Source organism: Mirounga leonina, unplaced genomic scaffold, assembly GCF_011800145.1.
Source record: "Mirounga leonina isolate KUSES-001 unplaced genomic scaffold, KU_Mleo_1.0 Mir_117, whole genome shotgun sequence".
NCBI lineage: Eukaryota > Metazoa > Chordata > Mammalia > Carnivora > Phocidae > Mirounga > Mirounga leonina.
The window spans coordinates 6,219,471-6,242,105 of NW_023270274.1; the positions used below are offsets into that span (position 1 = coordinate 6,219,471).

Here is a 22,635-nt window from a genome sequence, read left to right on the forward strand (position 1 = left end):
AAGAAAACAACAAAAAGAGAAGGAAGAAGTTACTAAGAAACCGTTCCAGAGGATTTCCCAGAATTAAAGAACATGAGTCATCAAACTGAAAGAACTTACCAAGAATCCACATGAGATAATGTGAAATTTAAGAACATCAAGTAAAACAGAAAATCCTGTGAATCTTCAAGGGAAAAAATCAGGTCAACTACACAGTTAAGAGAATCAGAGTAGCATCAGACTTCTCATCATCAATACCGTATGTGTAAAATAACAACACAATGCCTTACGAGTTATAAGGGAAAGTTATTTTCAACCTAAAATTCTATGAAGATACTTTCAAATACATAAAGACTTGGAAAGCTGACTTTCCATGTGCTCTTTTCCTAGGAAGTCAGTTGGAGATGCGCTTCGGCAAAATAAAAGTCTAAAGCAAGAAAGATGGCACAGGATTAAAGAAATAATGAATTTGGCTCATTTATGCAGTCAGAAGAAGCTGCAGAATGACAATGTTGCAGTAGGCTGATAACAGCTATCAATCCAGATTGGAGATGGAAAGTACAAGGCTCCAGAACACAATTATCCAAAGGAGAGAAAAATAAATTCTCAAAGTGTAGATGTTATTCCTATGGATTTGGAATTCAAAATTTAAGTTAGCAATATACTTTCCAAATTTCTACAATGGGCAATATTATTAATTTTAATAACAAAAATTTTATATAAAGAAAATTTTAAATTAGCAAATTTAAAGGACAGAAAGCTATTAAGAAAAAACATTTTTAATTTTAAATTTAAATTGATTGTTTCTCTGCCTAAAACTAAGTCTTTGGAAGTTTTTTTTCTCCCAAAAGAGAAATAATGCCCATTAAAATCTTACACTCCCCAACCCACAAAACAAAGGAATTTTCTGTTTAGCTGCCAATGAAAATTGCCAGTTTTTAAGGGTTCCATTCTGTGTCCTAGAAGAAGTAATTTTCAAAACATACATAATTCTAAAAAAGTGAGATTTTACTGCTTTCTAGCTGGCAAATCCACACAAAATCATTTCCATCATATACCTTCACTCATTTTAGAAGTAACCACCTGGGGCGCCTCAGTGGCTGTGTCGGCTGAGCATCCAATTCTTGATTTCAGTTCAGATCATGATCTCAGGGATCAGGGATTGAGCCTTGCATCAGGCTCTGCACTCAGCAGGGAGTCAGCTTCTCTCCTTCTCCCTCTGCCCCTCCCCCCTGCTCATGTACTGTCTCTGTCTCTGGAATAAATAAATCTTAAAAAAAAAAAAAAAAGTAACCACCTGTTGAAAGCACTTATGTGTCCATGTGCACACTGCAGTGAGAACAACCCAGTGCAAACATCATCAGATCCAAGCTCTAGAGCCCCAAGGCTAGCAGCTGGAAGGGCCTGGAGGCACGGGGACAGCTGCACCAATGCTGTCTATCCCAACAAGAGCGAGCTTTGTGGCGCTGCTGGGAGGAGCAAGGGAGTGAATGCAAGATCTGAGAAGGAACGAGCATGCGCCCAGCACAGAGTGGGCACTCTCTCACACAATTTGCCCATATTCTGAAAGGATGATCAGTAATCGCTGCCATTGGGTTGAGCAGCTACAACGTACTAAGGTGTCTGGTAGCCTCCAGTACCTGAATAATGCTCTCCGTAACCCGGAAAATAGTTATCCCCATTTTTAAAACGAGGAAATGGAAGCTCAGAAAATTCAAATGTGCCAAAGTCAGAGAGCAGGGGAGCCAGATTCAAGCTGAGGCCAAAACCAAAGATCACACTCGGTCCACTCTGCCCACAATGTGCATATGACTGATTTATAACAGTTTGGGGAAAGAATGATGAAAAAAAATCAACATTTTCCAATATACAGAGGCTAATTCTGAACCATGAGACTTAAACTGCCAGGAAGGTTCTAGGTCCTGTGGCCATCCTGATCTTGTGCCGTCCTGTGGCTAGGTGAAACCTCCCTCGCCTGGTAAAGCAGGACGATCCCTGGGCTGTTATCCCTCCCTGTGGCCATCGGGATCTTGACACCACACCTGATTTTGAGACCCTGTCTTAAGTGTTCGCCAGATGATGTTTTAGTGTGCAATTGTGACTGGAAAAGACCAGGGAAGCTCCAGGGTGAAGACGGAGGTGGACTGCTTCTGCCGGAGTTAGAACAGGTAAAGTTCTCCACCCTGGAAGGGAGCGCCAGCCTCATTACATCTTGCGTCTTGTCACCAGGCTCAGTCAGAACAATGTGTGACAACGTTGATGGGCCGCAGAGACTGCGAAAACAGAAGCAATGCTGAGGACAGCAAGGAGCTCCGAGTCAAGGATGCCTAACAGAGAAGACAGATGGGAGAACTAACGACTGTCTGGTAATGTTATCTGCCATTGACCAGAACTTAACTGTCTTCTTAAATTTTATCAACATATATACACGATCCCCTACAGTATTTACTGACTGTTCACATTAATGAGATCTATCCAAAAAAGACTTCACTGTATTTTTTCAGTGTTAATTTCTCCTACTTCGTCTTTACTTTTTAATTAGAAAACACATTCTAATATTAACGTCTGCAAATTATTCATCAGTCTGCAGCGGAGCCTAACTTCGTTACCACTAACCATTCACGAGAAGAAAAGAAACACAGTAAAACCTAGACAAAATGAAATATTCCAGGTCTGTGTTGTTTTTGCTTACCTGGTTCTTCAGTGAAACAGAAACTGTTTTAACTACGATTGTTAAAGATCTTAAATATATATTTATTGGTCCACCTTCCTTTCTTGGTGTTTACTTTTTTCTATCTCCTCTTTGGCTTAAAAATAATTCAAAGCAGATACCTCTTTTCCTGACTCCAATACCCATAGACTTTCACTATGCCATTTTTCTCAGGTATCTAGTCACTGACGGCTACGAGCCAACACGAAATCATCTAGCACCGGAGAGTCAGGAGATAACGAAGAGTTTCTTCTCCCGGGCGCCTGGGTGGCTCAGTTGGTTGAGCGACTGCCTTCAGCTCAGGTCATGATCCCGGAGTCCCAGGATCGAGTCCCACATCAGGCTCCCTGCTCAGCGGGGAGTCTGCTTCTCCCTATGACCCTCCTCCCTCTCATGCTCTCTGTCTCTCATTCTCTCTCTCGCAAATAAATAAAATCTTAAAAATATATATATATATGTTAAAAAAAAAAAAAGTTTCTTCTCCCAAGAGCTTACAATCTAGTAGTACGCAGGAAAAAAAAAAAAAAAAAAGACCACAGTCCAGTATGATAACTGCTCTAAGTCACGATAACACAGGTGTTACAGCATGAAGAGCGGCTGACAGTGATTCGGCACTTCCTATGTTCCAAACTCTACACGGAGAAAAGACCTTGTAAAAGTCCTCACCACACCATGTACTACTTGTTGGGGGGACCCTCTGTTCCCCGGGTGTCATCTTTCTCCTAGTAATGCACCTGCCCTTACCTACTCCTTCCCATCAGAGGAAGAGCGATTCACTCAACTTCTGGGCTTTCTTTTTTTTTTTTTTAAGATTTTATTTATTTATTCGACAGAGAGACAGAAAGAGCACATGCACAGAAGCAGGGGGAGCGGCAGGCAGAGGGAGAGGGAGAAGCAGGCTCCCCTCTGAGCAGGGAGCCCGTTGTGGGACTCGATCCCAGGGCCCTGGGATCATGACCTGAGCTGAAGGCAGACGCTTCACTGACTGAGCCTCCCAGCCCGTTCTGGGCTTCCTTTAAACCTGCCAGTCTACAGGCTGCTTCCCTACTTAGGAAGTTTACTGGGGAAGCTGTGTTTCTTCTGGGGGGAATCTGCAGACACCCAGCTCTGCCTGCACTGGGGGAATTAAACTTACTCCCAGGAGTAAAGAAATCACTGGGAACCCTGCATGGTGGCACCTCAACGTCACCACCTCCAATCCAGCTTCTGTCAGTAAGGCTGACAATCCGATCCATGTCCTCTGACTCTTGCAAATCTCTCTCTTTGGTCTAAATTTGGCAAGAGAGAGTTATTAATGACTAAATCCTAAAACTCCAACATTACCATTATCTCCATTTTACACACAAAGGAACTGAGGTGTCTCTATTTAGAGGTTAAATAACTAGTTCCACGTTTCCTACCTAAAAAGCAGCACTACCATCATTTCACACCACTGGCTCTCAACAGGAAAAAAATACGTTTCTGAATTGATAATGCATTAATCTTAAAGGGAAATGACAAAAAGGAAATAGAAGTTAATGCTAAGACAGGTCATCTGTTCTATCATTGGCTGCTGATAAATTATAGTTGGTTAGCTTTGGGAAACAAAACCTAAAAAATACATATAATCAGGTTCCTAGTTCATTAATACAATGGACAAATATTTATTGAGCACCTTCTATGTGCCAGGTCCCGTCCCAGACACTAGTGGAAAAAAACAGTCCCTCTTCTCATGGAGATTACATTTTAGTAAGAGAAACAGACAATAAACAAATGAATATATAACGTCAAAATGTATGAAATAATGTAAGGTCAATATTTTTAAAAATATGACAGAAAGAGGAAAATGACAGGAGGCTCTTTTTTTTTTTTTAAAGCTTTGTTTTGCGAGAGAGTGAGCATGAGTGGGGAGAGGAGTAGAGGAAGAGAGAGAGAGAAGAATCTCAAACATACTTCCCACTGTGCACAGAGCCCAACCCAGGGCTCAATCTCACAATCCTGAGATCATGACCTGAGCAGAAATCAAGAGTCAGATGCTTAATCGACTGAGCCACCCAGGTACCCCAAAATGACAGGAGTTTCTATTTTCAAATGGGGAGATCAGAGAAGGCCTCCTCTAGGAGGCCTTGAGCAGAAAGCTACTTTAAGTGAGGGAGTAAGCTATACAGATATCTTGAGCAGGAATATCAAGTGCAAAGGCCCGGAGGCAGGAACATGCTTCAGATATTCAAAGAACTGTGAGAAGGCCAGTGTAGTTGAAACAGAAAGGAGGAAAAACCTGTAGGAAATTAGGTTTGACAAGTTGGTGGGGCCCAATTATGGCAGGATTTGGGATTCTAGTCTCAATAAGAAGAGACTTCCCCAGGGGGCCCTGAGCAGGGATAGGACCTATGACTTAGTACTAAATATCTATCTTCACTTTCTTTACAATACATTTCCTAAAGTAATGTGACAATTTTTTGTTTCTTCTTCATGTGCAGGCAGAGAATCAAGGAAGAGTGGAGTCTCCCTATTATTCTCAGAAACATGAGGCAGGACTCACTAAAAGGAGGATGAAGGAAAAATGGACGTATCTGCTCCATTAACCATGACACCTCATTAGAGGTGACTTCTGAGCATAAGACAGGCAGATACCCAGCCTCCAGCGTCCCTTGACCATACCATCCGATCCGTAACTGGCACGGTTCCTTTTCACGTTAAAGTCTAACTCAACACCACACAAACTGGAGTAAGAAATGAGCCTGGAATGAGAATATGAAAGCAAATACCATGAATACATTAAGCATGATACCGAAATTCTAGAAATGCTTTTGAGTAACTGATTTGTTTTAAAAACAAACAAACAAACAAAAACCTGCTGGTAGACGTCCAAATGGTTTGGAGGCTTAAAAATTAATTTAGTATCATTTTTCTAAAAATTGGAAGTATCATCCTAAACTTGTAGGCAATGCAAACATCTGACAAATAGCTGCAGAGGTAGGCATGCCCATTGGAGGGATGCAGGAGATCCAGTCCTTGCACCAAAGATCTTGCTCAGTCTAGTCGAGGAAACAACCTAGTAAACCAACACTTCTAAAAACAGTGTACAGAAGAGCACCTCACTGAGTGCCAGTCAGAGGCAAGGGCTACAAGAAGGCCACATGCCATCTGTGGTAGGGCCTCTTCTTGATCCCTTCAACCAAGTGCTACAGGTGGGAGAGTGGGGGAAGCATGTCCATAGTTGTGAGCAGACCCTGACCCAAGGTGAGCAGCACTGGCAACCTGCCTACACATAAAACATTCCCGTACTGAAGAACAAGGCAAGGTAACTTCTTTATTTTTTTTTTTTAATAGGCTTGAACTCAGGATGGTGAGATCAAGACCTGAGCCGACATCAAGAGTCGGACGCTTAACCAACTGAGCCGCCCGGGCACTCCAAGACAAGGTAACTTCTAAAGGGTGTAAGTTTGAAGAAAATTTCAAAAGTGAAAACATGATTAAAAATATTAAAGGAGAAAATAAACTGTGGTAATTAAGAGAAAATGAAAACTTCTCATAATTGTTTTTAAAAAACAGTAATTTCGCCTATTGCCTCACACCTAAGAAACTTCTTATCCTAAGGAAACAAACAGGCTTATGTACCAAATGTATATATAAGGAAATTTATTGCAAAAAATTACATACAATCTGAGGAATAATTAAACTATATACCATCCAAATGTTGGAACATTATATAGGTTCTGAAAAGTAATTTAATAAAATTGGAAATGATTTTTAAGATGCTAAGTAAAAATAAAAGGTTATAAAAATTTAATATTCAGGTATGTATTCAATTTTGTTTAAACACACGAGTCAGCAAAAGTAGTCTGAGTTGAAGAATAATATGCGATTTTCCAATTTTAATCTCTATACTCTGTATCTTATAAATTTTACACAATGAATTATGTATTACTTTTTAAATCAGATAGAAAATATACAAACTAAGTTCAGTTGCCTATTAGGGTACATAATACATCATTGGTAAAAACACAAATGAAATAAAAAATGCATAAATACCAATGAATTTGTATGAAGAATCAGCTCCCAAAGAGAGGGGGGGAAAAAAATATATATATGAAATACCTAATTTCATCCACTTTTCAAGTTACAGATAAACTGAAGTTTGGTTTTGCCTTGTTACTCAGCCCAAAACCACTGTTCTGCTTCGGTTTGGGTCTTGGCCTGTAAAAGGCCAAAAGGCCTAATGCCTATTTCCTGGTATCCCTGAATTTCTCATTTATCTCAATTTTATCTCACGAGATAACTTAACCTATCGTTATTTCTGAGCAGCAAAGTAACACCAACATTACAAACAATGCATGTCATTCACATTTATTCTTCCTGATGAATATTAACTTTCAAATATATGTAGGTAAGCACTATACATTTAACTTGGAGTAAATTCACCTTATAGGATTTATATATTACTAATCTATCAGGTAAAATATAACTACATGTTTCTTACCACAAGAGTAAAACGCTGTTATAATTAATAAGTACAAAAGCTATTAGTTATTTAGTTTCATTTAAGTCATGAAAAATGACCTTTTTTAATGAAAATGGTCTATTTGGGAATTCTATACATCTTGTAAGAATGAATTAAAAACGGAATAATCAGCTCTGCTATCTCAATTTCACATGCAGAAAAACTCTAAACTCACTATAATAACCATAATGAACCATACATACACAATAAAAATATATGAGAACTATGAAGAAAAAGAAGGCATAAAAGAGAACTAGAGTATCCAAAACATGTTTTGTTTCTCGCTAATTAAACCTCAAGTCAACAGTCTTCATAAGAATGTTCAAGAAGAGAATTCCTATTGTTTTGAATCTACGGAGGGAAACAAATGTTTGCAGAAATAATTAGAAGACATCATCAATCATTTTCAGGAGTTGAAGACAAAAAAATTCTCAAGATTTGCCTGGATGATATTCAGCTTTAACTCAATGTTGATTTTAACTATTCAGCCATTAGACATTTAACTAAAAATGTGATTTGATGGACCCCTATTTAAACATAGTCTTAGATGACACTTTTCCAGCATTTCATCCATGCTCTTCAGGTATGCTCTTTTTTTCACACCTGAACCCACAATCAGCCGGCTGTGTACAAGGAGGCCACTGGGTCTAAAGAAGTGGCATTTGGGGCATGCTCAATGGTTTCTATCATTGTCCCAAATGTATCATTTATGAGAACATCCTCCATTACTCAATCAGTAATTTTATTTTTTAGTACATATTAGTAAATAATAGAGGGAAAAAGCAATAAATCTGCAAACAAGTATGCCAAGAATGCAATACTCTCAGGAGGGCAACACTCCGAAACTGCATCTCCAGAAGAGGGGCATCCACCCCAGAACAGCACAAGTGTTCACCCATAAGCCCATGCATTCCAGATTAGAAGATTTTGGGGTATTGATACCTAATTTACTAAAGTGTAGTTGCTCAGAAGCCAACCATGTAAAGAAAGAATGGAATGTCTCCAATGACCTAAAAGGTAACCAGGAAGAGATGGGCTGAAACAGAGCATTTCTGGATTATTTCAGAAAGTTTATGGGCCCCAGGATGACAAGCTCCCTCACAGCCACAGCCATCCAGAACTAACTAACTAACTGCCCCAACAGCGGGAGCAAGCTCTCCATCACAGAAGTGTCCAAGGAGAAGCCAGATGGCCATCCACCAGAGACTTCCCAGCGAAGACTGTATTTCACACGAGCAGCGCTCACCCAAGGTGCGATGGCGCCGTTGTTCATGGAGCACTTGCTCTGTGTACAGAAAGCGCGCGGCCCAAGCGGCTCACGTGGCTTGTGACGCTCCAGGGCAGAACCACAACCTGAACCTAAGCTGACTCTGGCACCTATGATCTTAACCACTGGAATCTTAATGCACGAAGCATGTTTGCTTTTTAATCAGCGACATCATCAGACCCTGCCCATCTCCTCTCACTCTCTGCGGTACGAGGCCTCACGCAAAGCCTGGCCAGTAATCCGTATTTCCTGAAGGAGTGAGCCTGCTCTGCTTTCCTTCGCAGTTTCCTCAACTGCACGTTGCACAGCCTCTCTGGGATGCCAGGAAAATTCACCCTTCAAGATTTTGTCTCGAATGTTACCTTGAATGACCAATCCAAACCTGCGTTACAGCTGCTTTTCCCTAGATGATTCCAGAGTGTGATGGAGCCTGCCCTGCTCTCCCACAGTCACAGAACTGTAGCTGGACGTGGCTGCCCAGGTAGGTGACACTGACCAGCCCCCAGCCAACCCCGCCCCCCCGCAACCATCTCCTTGCTGTGACCTGTGGCCATGTTCCAAAGCTCTAGCAAAAGGAATGAGTCACAGTGGTATGTATCTGCCACTTCTGGACCTCAGCTGTGACCACGTGGGTTCTTTCCCCTGGAACCCGCCAAGTTCTCAAAGTACGGTTGTCAGGGCAGTGGCAGTGACATCTGTGAACCCCCTCCTCTTGCAAATTATCAGGCCCCAACCTGGACCTACTGAATGAGAAACCTGTTCATAGGGCCCAGCAATCTGTGTTTTCAGCAAGTGCAGCAGGGGCTCCTCATGCCACCCCAAGCTTAAGGACCACTGTCGTAAGCAAACCAGCCTCGACCAGGCTGACGGTAAGGCCCCAGGTGGAAGAATAAGGTGTTGAAAGGAGACAGGTGTTTGTAGGACCAGGTGGTGCATAACTATGCACCAGTCTAGACCATTTGCATCAAAACTGTTATGTGAGGGAAATAAACAACTATCTTTAAGTCAATGGCTTATTGTTGGGATTCTCTGTTGTAGCTGCCTTATCCAAACTAATTCCAACTAAGCCACCCAGGCACCCCAGCAACTTTCCTTTTTTAAAAAATGTTCTAAAGTTGGGGCGCCTAGGCGGTTCAGTCGGTTAAGCATCAGCCTTCAGCTCAGGTCATGATCCCAGAGTGCTGGGATCAAGCTCCACAACGAGCCCCGCATGGGGCTCTAAGCGCAGCTGGGAGTCTGCTTCTCCCTCTCCCCGCCCCCTGCTCGTGCTCTCTATCTCTCTTCCCTCTCTCAAAAAAAATAAAATCTTAAAAAAAGAGTGTTCTAAAAGTACCAACATTCACTGCAGACCACAACCCTACAACAATTGACAAATTTCCATAATCATTCTCAAAGGATACCAATTTGTCAAAGGTTTGTCTTCTACGTGACTACTACCTAGTTTACTTGATCCCCAGTTTCAGAGAAGGCTCTGGATTTTGGTCACAGTCCACCTTCCCGGGGTATGACTTACAGTGACACACAACACCTTTGGCTTTCCTTTGCTGGGCCTCGCCCTGTTGCACACTGTTTGTTGTCCAACACAGGGATGGCTAATCTTGCTAATCCGTGTCACCAGCCTAGCCAAGGCACACTGACCTACAGGACCGTTCTGCATTTTACAAGAGCTAAACCTTCAATATCATACATTTACCTAATCTAGAATTAGGGACAAAATAGGGAAATGCAGTTTAACCTTTTCATTATTTTCCAGAGGCCCTTGCTTTCAATAAAATCAATACAAAAAGGAAAACAATCCAGGACCAGCTTTGGGCATTATCCAATTTATTTTGTCTTTGCTGAAATGGTCCCAACATCCTTTTGTCTTTAATATTCTGAGGATTTTTTTTTAAATCTACTCAAGTGTTGGCTACCAAAGTTACTTTATAAATTACTTTATAGTCCTATGTGGTAAACTCTGAGTCTGTGCCCAAAACCTTCTTAGAACAGCATATTTCTCCATTAATTTATATTTCCTGTACTTCAAAAAGGAAACCACTTTAGAATGGAATCCTTCCAATCCATATTGAAAATTGTAACAAATATACAGTTTGACAATACCCCAAATTCTCTTTCAATTTTGACTATCGGAATTTCCATTCAAATCCAATGGAAGGCTGAAGCTCAATTTTGTGATGCCAAATACACCAAGACTTTCCTTTACTATGTGATTTAACAATATTTTACAAGAACAAAAGGAAAAGACACACTAGTCTGATACTGTAGGAAAGGTACAGAAACCACCTCATAGCAGGATTATCGTCTTAGACTAAGGACCCCTTAACTATCTCCAAAGATACTAAGGACCAGCAAGGGAAGCTTCACCCTGCCCTCTACCTTCAACTTCTTGGCTCTACTCAGACACCCAGTCTTCGTCATTTCTATTCTTGGTAAGCAGCTAACATGAACAGCTGTGCCAGTCCAGTATTAGAAAAGGCACACTAAGACTCACAGTGAAGCAACTGTAGATTAAACTTAAACTCCAAAGCCTGAATAGTTATCACAAGACAAAACAGTCTGGCCAAAATTCAATGTGCACTCCAAAAAAACCGAAAAACTGGTAGGGGCTTATAAAGCAATCAAGACCTTTTCAAATATTATTTTATTCTCTATTAGCTAGACATTTTTTTTTTAATGTCACACCCCCTAAGACAGCCTGAACAACTTAGATCAGTTAATCATTGTAATACTGGATCTGCAAAAAGAATGAAATGATAGTTTGTGTGAGAGTCCAACCTTCCCTCTTTAAAGGGATATTAACTTTCTGGGGCACCGGGATGGTGCAGTCGGTTGGGCATCTGACCCTTAGTTTCTGTTCAGGTTGTGGCCTCTTGGTTGTGGGATCGAGCCCCACGTTGGTCTCTGCACTCTGTGCGGAGTTGGCTTCAGATTCTTTCTCCCTCTTTCTGCCCCTTCCTGCTCTCTCTCTCTCAAATAAATGGATAAAATCTTTAAAAAAATAAAAAAATAAAGGGGTATTAATGTTCAAGATTATTTCCAAGATATGACCCACTCCCAAGGGAAAAAACTAGTTGGGGAAAACTTAATTTGAAATTCTGTTGGCCAATTAAAGGATGAAATTACCAAGTGATGAAATCTAGAATTACTTCTTCAACTACTGCATGAGTTTCCAGCCTTCTCTAGTCCTGAGTGCCGGCTATAGTTATTACCCGGTCTACCCTTGTTCCAGGGCAATAAACTTCAGAGCGGACTGACCACCGTCCACTGTAACAGAAACTGCTACCTACTTCTTAATGGCCAATAAGCTAAATCTGGCTTCTTCGTGTTGCTCGAGCTCAAAAAAAGAAAACCTAAGGATATTTCAGCCAAAATTTTAAAAATCCTATTTTCACAAAAATCTAGCATTCCAGCTTCCCTTGAAAAATCAGCTTTGGTGACCATCAGCAAAATGGAGTGAGGGCTTTCTTTTAGAGTGAGCATGGGCTTTCCAGATGGCCACGCTGTCCACGCCTCCCAAAAGGGCGGCACCTACACTGACGTTCATTTACATTCCTTGCCTGGTGCCCTCTAGACACGTGCATTTGGAATTTATGTTGGCATTACTACTTCACCTAAGCTGTGACCTGGTCAGCCAAATGGCACCTTCCGATAAATAAAAACTCCCAGGGTTTACTCAGACAGTTTAACGCTGGTCTCGGGCAATTCTGCTTTTATACATACAACTTCTAGAAATTCATTGCAGGTCTTTACATTTATCTCTGAAATGTAATACTGTGCATTAGATGCATTCAATTCAATCACTATTGGGCACCCACTAGACTAGTGGTTTTGCAAAAAGGCAGAGCCTTTCTTTCCATTCAGTTGTTTTTTTTTTTTAAAGATTTTTTATTTATTTGACAGAGAGAGACACAGCGAGAGAGGGAACACAAGCAGGGGGAGTGGGAGAGGGAGAAGCAGGCTTCCCGTGGAGCAGGGAGCCCATGCGGGGCTCGATCCCAGGACTCGGGGATCATGACCTGAGCCGAAGGCAGACGCCTAACGACTGAGCCACCCAGGCGTCCCCTTTCCATTCAGTTTTAACAAGGTAAGTATCCATCTGAAACTAATGACACACTCCATGCTAACTGAATTTAAGTAAAATAAGTTAAAAAAGAAAAAAAAAAAGGTAAGTATCACCTAACTATCTTTCATGTGCATAGATCTACATATAATTTAGTTTCAAAAAGAAAAGGATTCAGGGGGGCGCCTGGATGGCTCAGTTGGTAAGCATCTGCCTTCAGCTCAGGTCATGATCCTGGGGTCCTGGGATTGAGCCCTGTTATCAGGCTCCCTGCTCAGCAGGGAGTCTGCTTCTCCCTCTCCTTCTTCCCCTTCCCCCTACCTGTGCTCTCACTCTCGCACTCTCTCTCACTCTCCCAAATAAATAAATAAAATCTTAAAAAAAAAAACTGTTTAAAAAGAAAAGGATTCAGAATTTGTATAAGCAGAGAGCTATTTATTTCAATATACATGCAACTGAGTAACTTAAGTATATCCAAAATAAAATTTAAAAAATCATGTATTACCTGTAAATCCGACCTTCCGCAAACACCTACTTTGGCACAGAAATCCTCTAAAACCTAAGAAAGTTTCTATGGGATTATGGATGAAAACAGAAAGTATGTTACATTTTTGTCCAGTGCCTAGATAGATAGGAGCAAGGCGAGCTGGGCAGAGGCCTGGGCCTTCACAGAAGAGTGAGGTCCATCTGGCTGGCAGCTGGGGGGGGGGTCCCCTAACTTCCCCACTCCACGAGGACACTGGCTGCCCAAGAGAATCCAGTGTCGAACGAACGTGCTGCTGGCCGGGCTTCCCCGGATTGGCTGGTTCCAGGCCAGGGGGAAGATACAGCAAAGGAGCCCTTCTAGAAGAGCCCAGCTGAAAGGGGAGAGGGCGTGGCACCCAAAGTGGAGCCTTTTGTTCTTCATGAATAAAGACAATTATGCACTCTGAAGGCTTCTTTATTCTGAATCTCCTGATAACAATGCTGATAAAGCTTCTCTTTTCAATCACCCCTAATCACCCCTTGTCGCCAGACACTGTAATCATGTAGCTGAGAATACTGGTACTGCTCATGGTTATCTTCATTTCCTTTTTGAATAATCATCAGTCCTCCAAAATTCTTCAATGATTTACCAGTCGCCTTTTAAGTAACCCTCTTGAAGAAAATAAAGTCAGCCAAAAGAGTCGCTGGAGCCTCCTTCTAACCGAGGGATGTGCTGTGCGGTCTTAGTGAGCCTCACAACGCAGGCCTATGACACTCAGGGCTACGCGGCCGCTAGGAGGCTCAGGAGCGACCCGTTGGAGGAGAACAAGTCACAGGGGGGACCTGAACGCAATTTGGGGAGCTCTTAGCCAGCTGCGCTGCAAAGACAAGGAAGCGCCTCATCCAGCGAAGGGCCACCACTGATTTCTCGGCCCCCAACACTGAGCGTCCGCTGTGTGCGCAGTGAGCATGACCTCCTCGTGGGGCAGGGCCCACCGGCTGCCACATTTTATAGACCAGGCCACTGCCACTTGCAAAAGACCAGTCGAGGCTAAGGCCACACCGCTAAGAAACAATGATCACTGGTGCCCCCCTGTGCTGTCCCCACAGGAGTCCCACCGACTCCAAGCACAGTCTAAGCCAGTCCTAAGCATGAGGGATACAAACATGAGTAAGAGGAGGCCCCTATTCTTTTTTTTTTAAGGTTTTTTTTAAGATTTTATTTATTTATTTGACAGAGAGACACAGCAAGAGAGGGAACACAAGCAGGGGGAGTGGGAGAGGGAGAAGCAGGCCTCCCGCGGAGCAGGGAGCCCGATACGGGGCTAGATCCCAGGACCTTGGGATCATGACCTGAGCCGAAGGCAGATGCTTAACGACTGAGCCACCCAGGCGCCCCAAGGAGGCCCCTATTCTTAAGCAACTGATAGCCCAGCAGGGAGAGGTGTAAAATGAGCAAATAAAATAATTTGTTTAAAGGTGGTACAGGGCCTATCAGAGCAGGCTAAAGCAGGAGGGGGCATGAGGCAGTTGCTTGGGAGGCCTCATCAACAAGGGGGGCCACATCCCCTGGAAACCAAAGGGGGGTTCTCCCACCACTGCTTCCTAGAGCTGGAAGGATATGCACATTTGAGAAGTGGCCAGAGGAAAGGGGAAAGACCCCAAGATTGCCCATTAACTCCTTCCTAAGAAAGACAGATCGGGACGATAGTGGGCTTTTGCTCCACAGACAGGGAGGGGCTGGTGGGAGTGCAGAGCCGAGGAGAGAGGTTGAGCAGGATGACTTCAGAGAGAAGCTTACTCCGAGGCAGGGAGTGAAAAGACAGGAAAACATACTGGAGGGAGCACTGAGTGAGTGAGTCCAGAGGTACTGCCAGCAGCAGAGGGGGATTTAAACCCCCACTCCAGCACTCCTACTCGCCCGGCCTTTGGCATTATACTGCCTGGTCTACGCAGGGGGCTCTGAATAATAAAAAAAGGAAATAATAATATTTCCAGCCAATCGGGGGCAAGCTTCAAATAATAATAAAAAATAATTTTTAAAAATATAATAATAATAAAAAATTTTTAAAAGCCACACTTAAGAGGTTCTAGGCCTATCCCTATCCTTCGGGGGCCAATGGTTCTCAAAGGAGGCTTGCAGTAGGAATTGGGGGGGGTGGGCAACGCCTCTCAAGTGGCAGGTCTCACATTCAGGAGAGACCCCACATTCTGACTCCTGACACTGTCTATACATGAGGTTATACACACAGTCACTAGAGATGAACGACAGGATTGAAAGGAGACGTGGACATCATTCAACAAAAAGCCTGTCCCATTTCAGGGCCGTATTGCCTAGAGTACACTATGAATTTTATTTTTCCAAATCTTGGGATCATATTGCCAACGGCACCATTACACTGCATCGTATTTTAAAGGTTACCCATTAGAGCGCCTGGGTGGCTCAGTTGGTTAAGCGACTGCCTTCGGCTCAGGTCATGATCCTGGAGTCCCGGGATCGAGTCCCGCATCGGGCTCCCTGCTCGGCAGGGAGTCTGCTTCTCCCTCTGACCCTCCCCCCTCTCATGTGCTCTGTCTCATTCTCTCTCTCTCAAATAAATAAATAAAATCTTAAAAATTAAAAAAATTAAAAAAAAAAAGGTTACCCATTAAATGGTTAAATACAAGTGTTCAAAAAATACATCACACTGTTATAGCCTTTCAGTCATATGGAGACCCTTAAAAAGCTCTCTAACGCTGACGGTAGCAGGGGTAGGGAGTAAGAAGGAGCCTGATCAAAAACACAGGTTCCCTGGCCCTCGTTCAGAAGGTGCTGGGTAGACACTGAGAATCTATATTTATAACAACAATCCCAAGTGATTTTTGATACAAGTGATCTCAGGGCCGCGCTTGAAAAAGCACTGCATTAGGCAGCACGGGAGCTGTGAGGAGTCTTAGCCAGGGAAGTAACTGATGAGGAGTGCATTTCTTAAAGTTTGCAATTTGGCTGTTAGTGTTGGAGGCAGAAGCCTGATTACAATGGTTGTAAGAGTGAAAATGGAAACAGCAAGAACCAACTATTCTTTCAAAATGTATGACTGAGAAGAGACAGAATGAGGATGTGCGCTGAGGAGAAAGACAAAAGGGTTTTTATTTGTTCAGCAGGTAGAGAAATGAGTAAAATTGTAAAATACTTATTAGTAATCATATTGTTGTGGATATTTAAATGCCTCCAGATCCACCCTCCAGTTTAACTCTGTGCCCCCAAATCATCGATTGCCCTCTGAAGGAGACACCAGCAGGAGATGGAGTATGGGGGGGATTCATCTCTCCCATCCTCCTCCCTCAAGTTCAGCACAGGAGGCCACGGTGCCTCTGGGAGCAGCCCTCAGGGCTCCCCCTTGGGTTTCTGCTCCTTCCCTCCCCTTGTCTCTCTAGGCCTAGTGAAGCTGGTACTGGGGGACTGTACTAGTCCATGATTTCCCTGCCCTTATCTTAGTAAATAGTTCTTAAGGTCTCCTTGGTTACCTAGTTCAATCTGGCTCCCACCAGAATCCTGCCTGATACCTATAACACTAAACAGAATAAAGGCCAGAAGAGTATCCAATCCAAAATGCTTTTGTGGTTCAAATAAGAAATCAGTCACTTCAAATGGGATTCAGAAAAAGATTTATAGGCAAGGTGTACTGGACGCAGAATTGGAAGAATGCTTAGGATTTGGATAAGCCCAGGAAGAAGAAGGGACGCGTCATTAGCACCGAACTGTTCAGATCTCCTGAATCCTGATTCTATCTCTTCACACATCAGCTACCCCCCACCTTTTCCACACCCTACAGATAGACCAAGCATGACTTCAGGCTTCACCCATGCCATTCATAAAATTATTAAAGGATCACTCTTCTGAGGACTGTGTTTATGGCTTACTTTATTCTTTAAAAAGTCTTGTCAAGTGCCATCATTGTGGAATCCCACCTGTTAGCAGACTGCGGGCAAAAGCTGTGTGTGTGTGAGTTGTTTTGATTATTTCCCTGAAAAGTCAGCCCGGACAGACCACAGTCAACAGAGACGAGGGTTATCTGTACTTATCAAGGCAGTGCCAACACAGGCAGCTTGAAAGCAGGGGGACAAAGAACTCTTGAAGCTGTGAAGAAGCAGAAAAGCCACTTCTGACTCCAAACTCAAAACTAGATTTTAATCCTAATTTAATCACTGTGTGGGCATAGGACTGAACCTCCACCTCATATTTCCCTTCCTAAAAAGGAAGTCCTAAAGATTAAAAACGGAATACATACACACAGATGTTAACTTGCATACACCTCATAATCTGTGGAGAGGAATGGTGTATCAAACATATATGAGGAGCCGGGTGCTTTGCACAGATTATGTGTTTTAATCTTCACAGTAATCTACAACTAGGTGTTATTTATTATTTATTTTACAGATGAGGAGACTGGGGTTTAAAGAAAAATGCGGTAATTTGCCAAAGAGCCCGGGGCCGGCCGAGTCTGGCTGCAGACCCAATTATGCCTTTTCCCCTACAGAACCACACTACTTCCTACAGATAAAGGGACAGGGTTCGGGGAAACCAACGTTAACTGCAATGTTCAGGGCATGTGGTTATTTTGCTCAGCTGCTTCAGATTAAACAGAGAGGCAGTTTCAATTCTTCCTGTTGAAAACTTCTTCAAAACTTATTAGTCCATTTCCCTCCCTTAAGTTTTTATTTATATTCCTTCCAACTCGGTCCAGAAAGAATTTGGGGCAGCTTCTTCAGTTAATGAAACAAACACAGAATCACGGAATTTTATTTTATTTTATTATTTTTTTTTTTTATTTGAGAGAGAGAGAATGAGAGACAGGGAGCATGAGAGGGAGGAGCAGACTCCCTGCCGAGCAGGGAGCCCGATGCGGGACTCGATCCCGGGACTCCAGGATCATGACCCGAGCCGAAGGCAGTCGCTCAACCAACTGAGCCACCCAGGCGCCCCAGAATCACGGAATTTTAAAACTAAGCACAACACACATTTTACACAGAAGGAAACTCATTTATGTAAAGTGACATATCTAAAATTAGTTAACTGACAGGGCCTAAAATACAGATTCAAGATTCCTAGTTCCATATGCCTTCCTTATTAAAAGGAAATCTTCCACAGCAGATTGTCCCAGTGTTTTCTGGGTTCTCATGATGAAGACTGATGCTCATTATGGGTGTAAAAGTAGACAGGACACACAAATGAGTTAAATATTTATGTCCTAAACCTAAAGCATTCAAATGGCGGCTTTAAAATAAAATTAATCCTTGATGTGCTTGTTTCATTGCTATTCACCTTCTTCCCCCTAAAAGTCATAATCCGAAAAAGACCCAATACTGAAATCTCCGCTTATTTCTTCATCTGTAAAATGGGGTTCATCATAGCATAGACCTGTGGAGGATTAAATAAGCTAATAACTACTCCTTTCCCAAACATATTGCTTCACTTCATTGGATGCCTACATTATGGGGTGGGGGGGAGATACAGAAAAGGTCAATCAACAAACTGACCAAAATGGAACCAGGATTTTATTAGCCTCCATCCACATTTTTTTCTCTCTTACAGACACACACAGTTTTCCTATTCAAACCATTACCACCAGCACTTCAGTGTTTGGGAAGTTCTCTATCTCCAGTCTCTCCTCCCAAAATACACGGGTAACCCAGATCTACAACAGTGATGAACCAAAATTATTTGCCACATGTTAAGACTATAAATTACAATTGACCTTTCACTCAAATGGTTAATACCATAACCCGTATAACATATATATAATATATATACATATGGCTAAAATATATCAGACCTTGAATCTCACCTGACTTCACAAGGTATTGCGAGACTCAATTAAATCATACAATGTGGTGAAAGAGGTCTGTAAGCTGTAAGGTGTTACCCACTGTAATTATTACCTGACTTTGCAGAATTAACTACAACAGGTCATCCTCCTCCTCCCACCCATCTTTTTCTCCCTCCTCCAAACCTTTCAAAATATCTTGAGTCTCCCTCTTGCCCTCTCTCCCCACCCAAACAGCTCCATCCATCATCTCTAAAATGATGACCCTGTCCCCAAACAGGACTGTTTGATGAGGCCAACTGGCTGCCAAGAATACCAACCTGGAAACCCTGTCGCTGGGGAAATTTACTCCAGTTTCAAAGTATTACCGCATCATGGGAAATAAGGACAGAAAATGGTAAAAGGGAAAGGCAAGGAGGAGGAAGAGGATGCCAGAGCAGCCTCAGTCTGGTAACTCAGAGAGTTAGGTCAATAAAGTGTATTAGAATGTATGATACGATGAGATTAAAAAAAAAAAAAAACCCACTCTAAAAAAATAGGTTGATCTGCGTGGGACACGTAATTATTCTCACTTTGGGGTCTTTAAAAAATTCACCACACCAGCAGCTAATAAAGAACACAATTATATTCAATGACATCTGATGGCTTCTCCACAGCACGTTTGGCCCTTGTCTTGGCACAGCTCTCCCTCAGTCCAAATCCTCCTCAAAACCCGCTCTCCATCTACCCCTTCCATGATGACCACCCCAGAAATAAAGTCACCTGGAATGCAAGACCTAGAAAGGGGAAACATCAGAGGCTTAAAGCATCATCTACCCTCACTCCATATTGCAGTTAATATTTTCATTTAAATTTAAGGCATACTGAACAAATACTATGGTTACCTCAAGGTCACTCTGCAATTCTCAGTTAGGATTAACCAACTCAGGAGTCTAAGGCAAAATCTGCTCCTTTTCCTTGCCTGGTCTTACTGCAAAACATTTCTCCTTTCTCCCTTAACTTATACCCTACAATGTGCATTTGTATATTCCATACAGACCAGTATTTTCTATCATTTCATAAATTCTACACTCACTCTTGTACAAGAGTTAAACTATTTCTCTGGCCCTAAGGTCCTTTTCTTCCTCTGACATTCAACAACTGCTTTTTTAATTTCCTAAATTTTCAAAACACTGTTAATTAGCACATACCAAATTAACATACTAACAAGTTATATTTTTACACTTTTCATTTCCTGATTTGTCTTTTTCCTGTTGAATCACACTATTTGATTACAAGTAATTCTTAGGCTTCCTCTCAACTTGAACTCAATTATTTACATGTTACAAAAATTAATTTCTATTTTGCTCAATTTTAAAGTAATGATTAAACGACTCTTTATCAATCCAATTTACAACATGAGTTTTTAGTTATTCCAAGAGTTTTCTCGGCAAAAAAGTCAATTCTTCAGTGCTTCAAAGAAATAGTTTCTTAGCACTATAAAAAGTTAAGGTGTGTGCGGTTATTAATCCAAATTCTTAAGATTTGCTTAGAGAAGAGGAAACAACTCAAAATACAAATGGCTGCAAAAATTCAGAGCTGTCCCGAGAGAATGAAGATTGTCCGAGATACCAAATCAAGACCTACAGATAATAAAGAAGTCAAAATTTCAAGTCCTGTCACCTTCCCTTGAGACTCCTGTTTATTTCAGTACTGAAAACAACTTGCTCTGGATTGTTGAAATGTTTACATAAGTTCACTAATACTAAATCACTTTAAAAAGTTAAAAGCATTATATAAATTAAAAGGCATTAGCATAGTAAAAAAAAAAATCCATCATGGTGGGCAGAGAAAGAATACACCTGTTCCCTAAAATTAATGAAAAGTCATATGGTGACAGATGGTAGCTACACTTATCTGGTGAGCACTGTGTAATGCACAGAATTGTCCAATCACTATGTTGTACACCTGAAATTAATGTAACACTGTATGTCAACTATGCCTCAACTAAAAAGAAAAAAGTCTGAGGCCTATCTCCCTTGCTCCTCACCATCAAAAAAATTATTAAACAGATACCTACCCTGCATTTGCTGATACCCTAGCAACAACCTACTTTAAGTCAGGAGTGTAATACACTAAAAGGTCATACTGTAGTTCAGTTTGGAAAAGTGAGAATCCTCCACAGGGCTAAGAAGATTAAAAAAAAAAATCCTACATTCTGATCAGTTCATTAATAAACAGAGAAGACGACTACCTTAGTAGAGTACATGATTAATTTCACTGCTGGTACTTTATTAGTACAGTATGTGTTCTAACTGTTGCTCAAGATTTGTAGGGGATAGATATTTTACATGAATCAAAAATTATAACTGAAATAGAAGTAAGGGATTCAGATCCAAACAGAAAGTAAAATTTTTGATATACTCAGGCACACCTCAGTCTTTAAAAAAACAAAAAACAAAAAACCAGTAAAGCACAAAGCAAGTTAGTGTCATAATGTCAGGTACAGGAGTGGTTTCCCATCTTGCTATGAAACCTAGCCTGGACACAGAGGAATCCTGCCTTATAAATGAAATCCCTGATGACATCAAATGACAGCAACGCTCTCAAGAAAAGGACAGTGAACCAGGATCCCTTGTAAAGTGCAAACACTTCTCGATCGAGCACACCTGAAATAATCTGAAGCAAAAAATTCAGTTAATTACCTCTAGCCTGGGGCTAGAGCAACTATCTCCACGGCCTCCTTCCCCAACAACTACCCTAAATGTCACTCAGAGAAAATACTTCCAAACTTTTTCTCAATAAAAATGGCGCTGCTTTTCCCATCACAATACTGTTTATTTCTCAACAATCCTCAGGCCTTTCACACAAACTCAACTGGCCTTTATCTCAATACCCCCCCTTACCTAAACAGTGTCCCATATTTTTTTGAGGGGTGGGAGAGAGGGGTAAGGTGCCTTCTTCCAACTACGAGGTTGCAACTTTCTCAGCTAGAAACCCTGGGATTATTATCTCACTTGGACTTTTCTTCCTAACCTCTGCCTTCCCCGCAAACTGTTGCCTGTTAAACAAGCCACACTTCAAAGCCACTGTCCCAAGGTGCAGGTCGTAGCGCCCTAAGCTGACCTCCCCCACGCCACGCTCGCGAGTCCAGTGCACTCTCCACTGAGGTACATCCATCCTGCTTCCCCGTGGGGCACTCGATGCCACGCGCGCAGGGCACAGACACCCCGGCTTCGCCAAAGCACAGCCTTTCTACACCGTCTACACCGTGCCCACACGCACTGCAAGCGGCTCCGGGACTCCGGATCGCCGAGTGCCCGGCGCACGCACGACCCGGGTCGGGGAGCTGCCGTGGCGGGCGGCAGGGCCAGGCATGCACGCGCGCACGTCGGTGCCCGGAGCCCCCCCGGGCGGCACGGGCACGGCCAGGATGGGGGCTGGGTGGGCACGCTGGGGAGGGGCGGCGGGCGCGAGATGGCGCGCGCACAATAACAGGCGGGTCGCCCCCTCCCCTCAAGGGGCGGCCCCCGCCGCAGCCCGTGCCCCGAGTCCCGGCTCCCGCGCGGATGGCACACGGCCGGGGAGGGGGCGGCGAGGGCGCGACGCCAGCAGGGCCGCCTCGCGTACCTGGTCGATGGGCAGCTGCACGGCGTTGCTGAGGGGCTGCAGCAGGGTGGAGCCCGTGGTGCTGGTGGTGGCCATGGCCGGCCTGGCACTCCGCCCGCCGCGCTCCGGCCGCCCGCGCCGCTCGCCCGCGCGCCGTGCCGGGCGACGCCGAGGATGGGGATGCAGCCGGCGCGCCTGCCCCCGGCCGCCCGCGGTGTGAGCGGCGCGGGGCGGGGCCAGGGCGGGGCCGGGGGCGGTGACCGGCTCGGCCCTGCC

At 43.1% G+C, this 22,635-nt stretch overlaps 1 protein-coding gene across 2 annotated transcripts in view; it reads right to left on the reverse strand.

Moving 5' to 3' along the window:
* LOC118007297 (lysophospholipid acyltransferase 2) overlaps positions 1 to 22,540 on the reverse strand; it is a 118,193-nt gene extending 95,653 nt beyond the window's left edge. For both annotated transcript variants that reach the window (XM_035000319.1, XM_035000317.1), the window contains exon 1: positions 22,381 to 22,540. In XM_035000319.1, coding sequence (XP_034856210.1) covers positions 22,381 to 22,455 — 75 coding nt within the window. In that variant the 5' untranslated portion in view covers positions 22,456 to 22,540. The remainder of the gene's footprint in view (positions 1 to 22,380) is intronic.
* Positions 22,541 to 22,635: the final 95 nt, after the last annotated feature.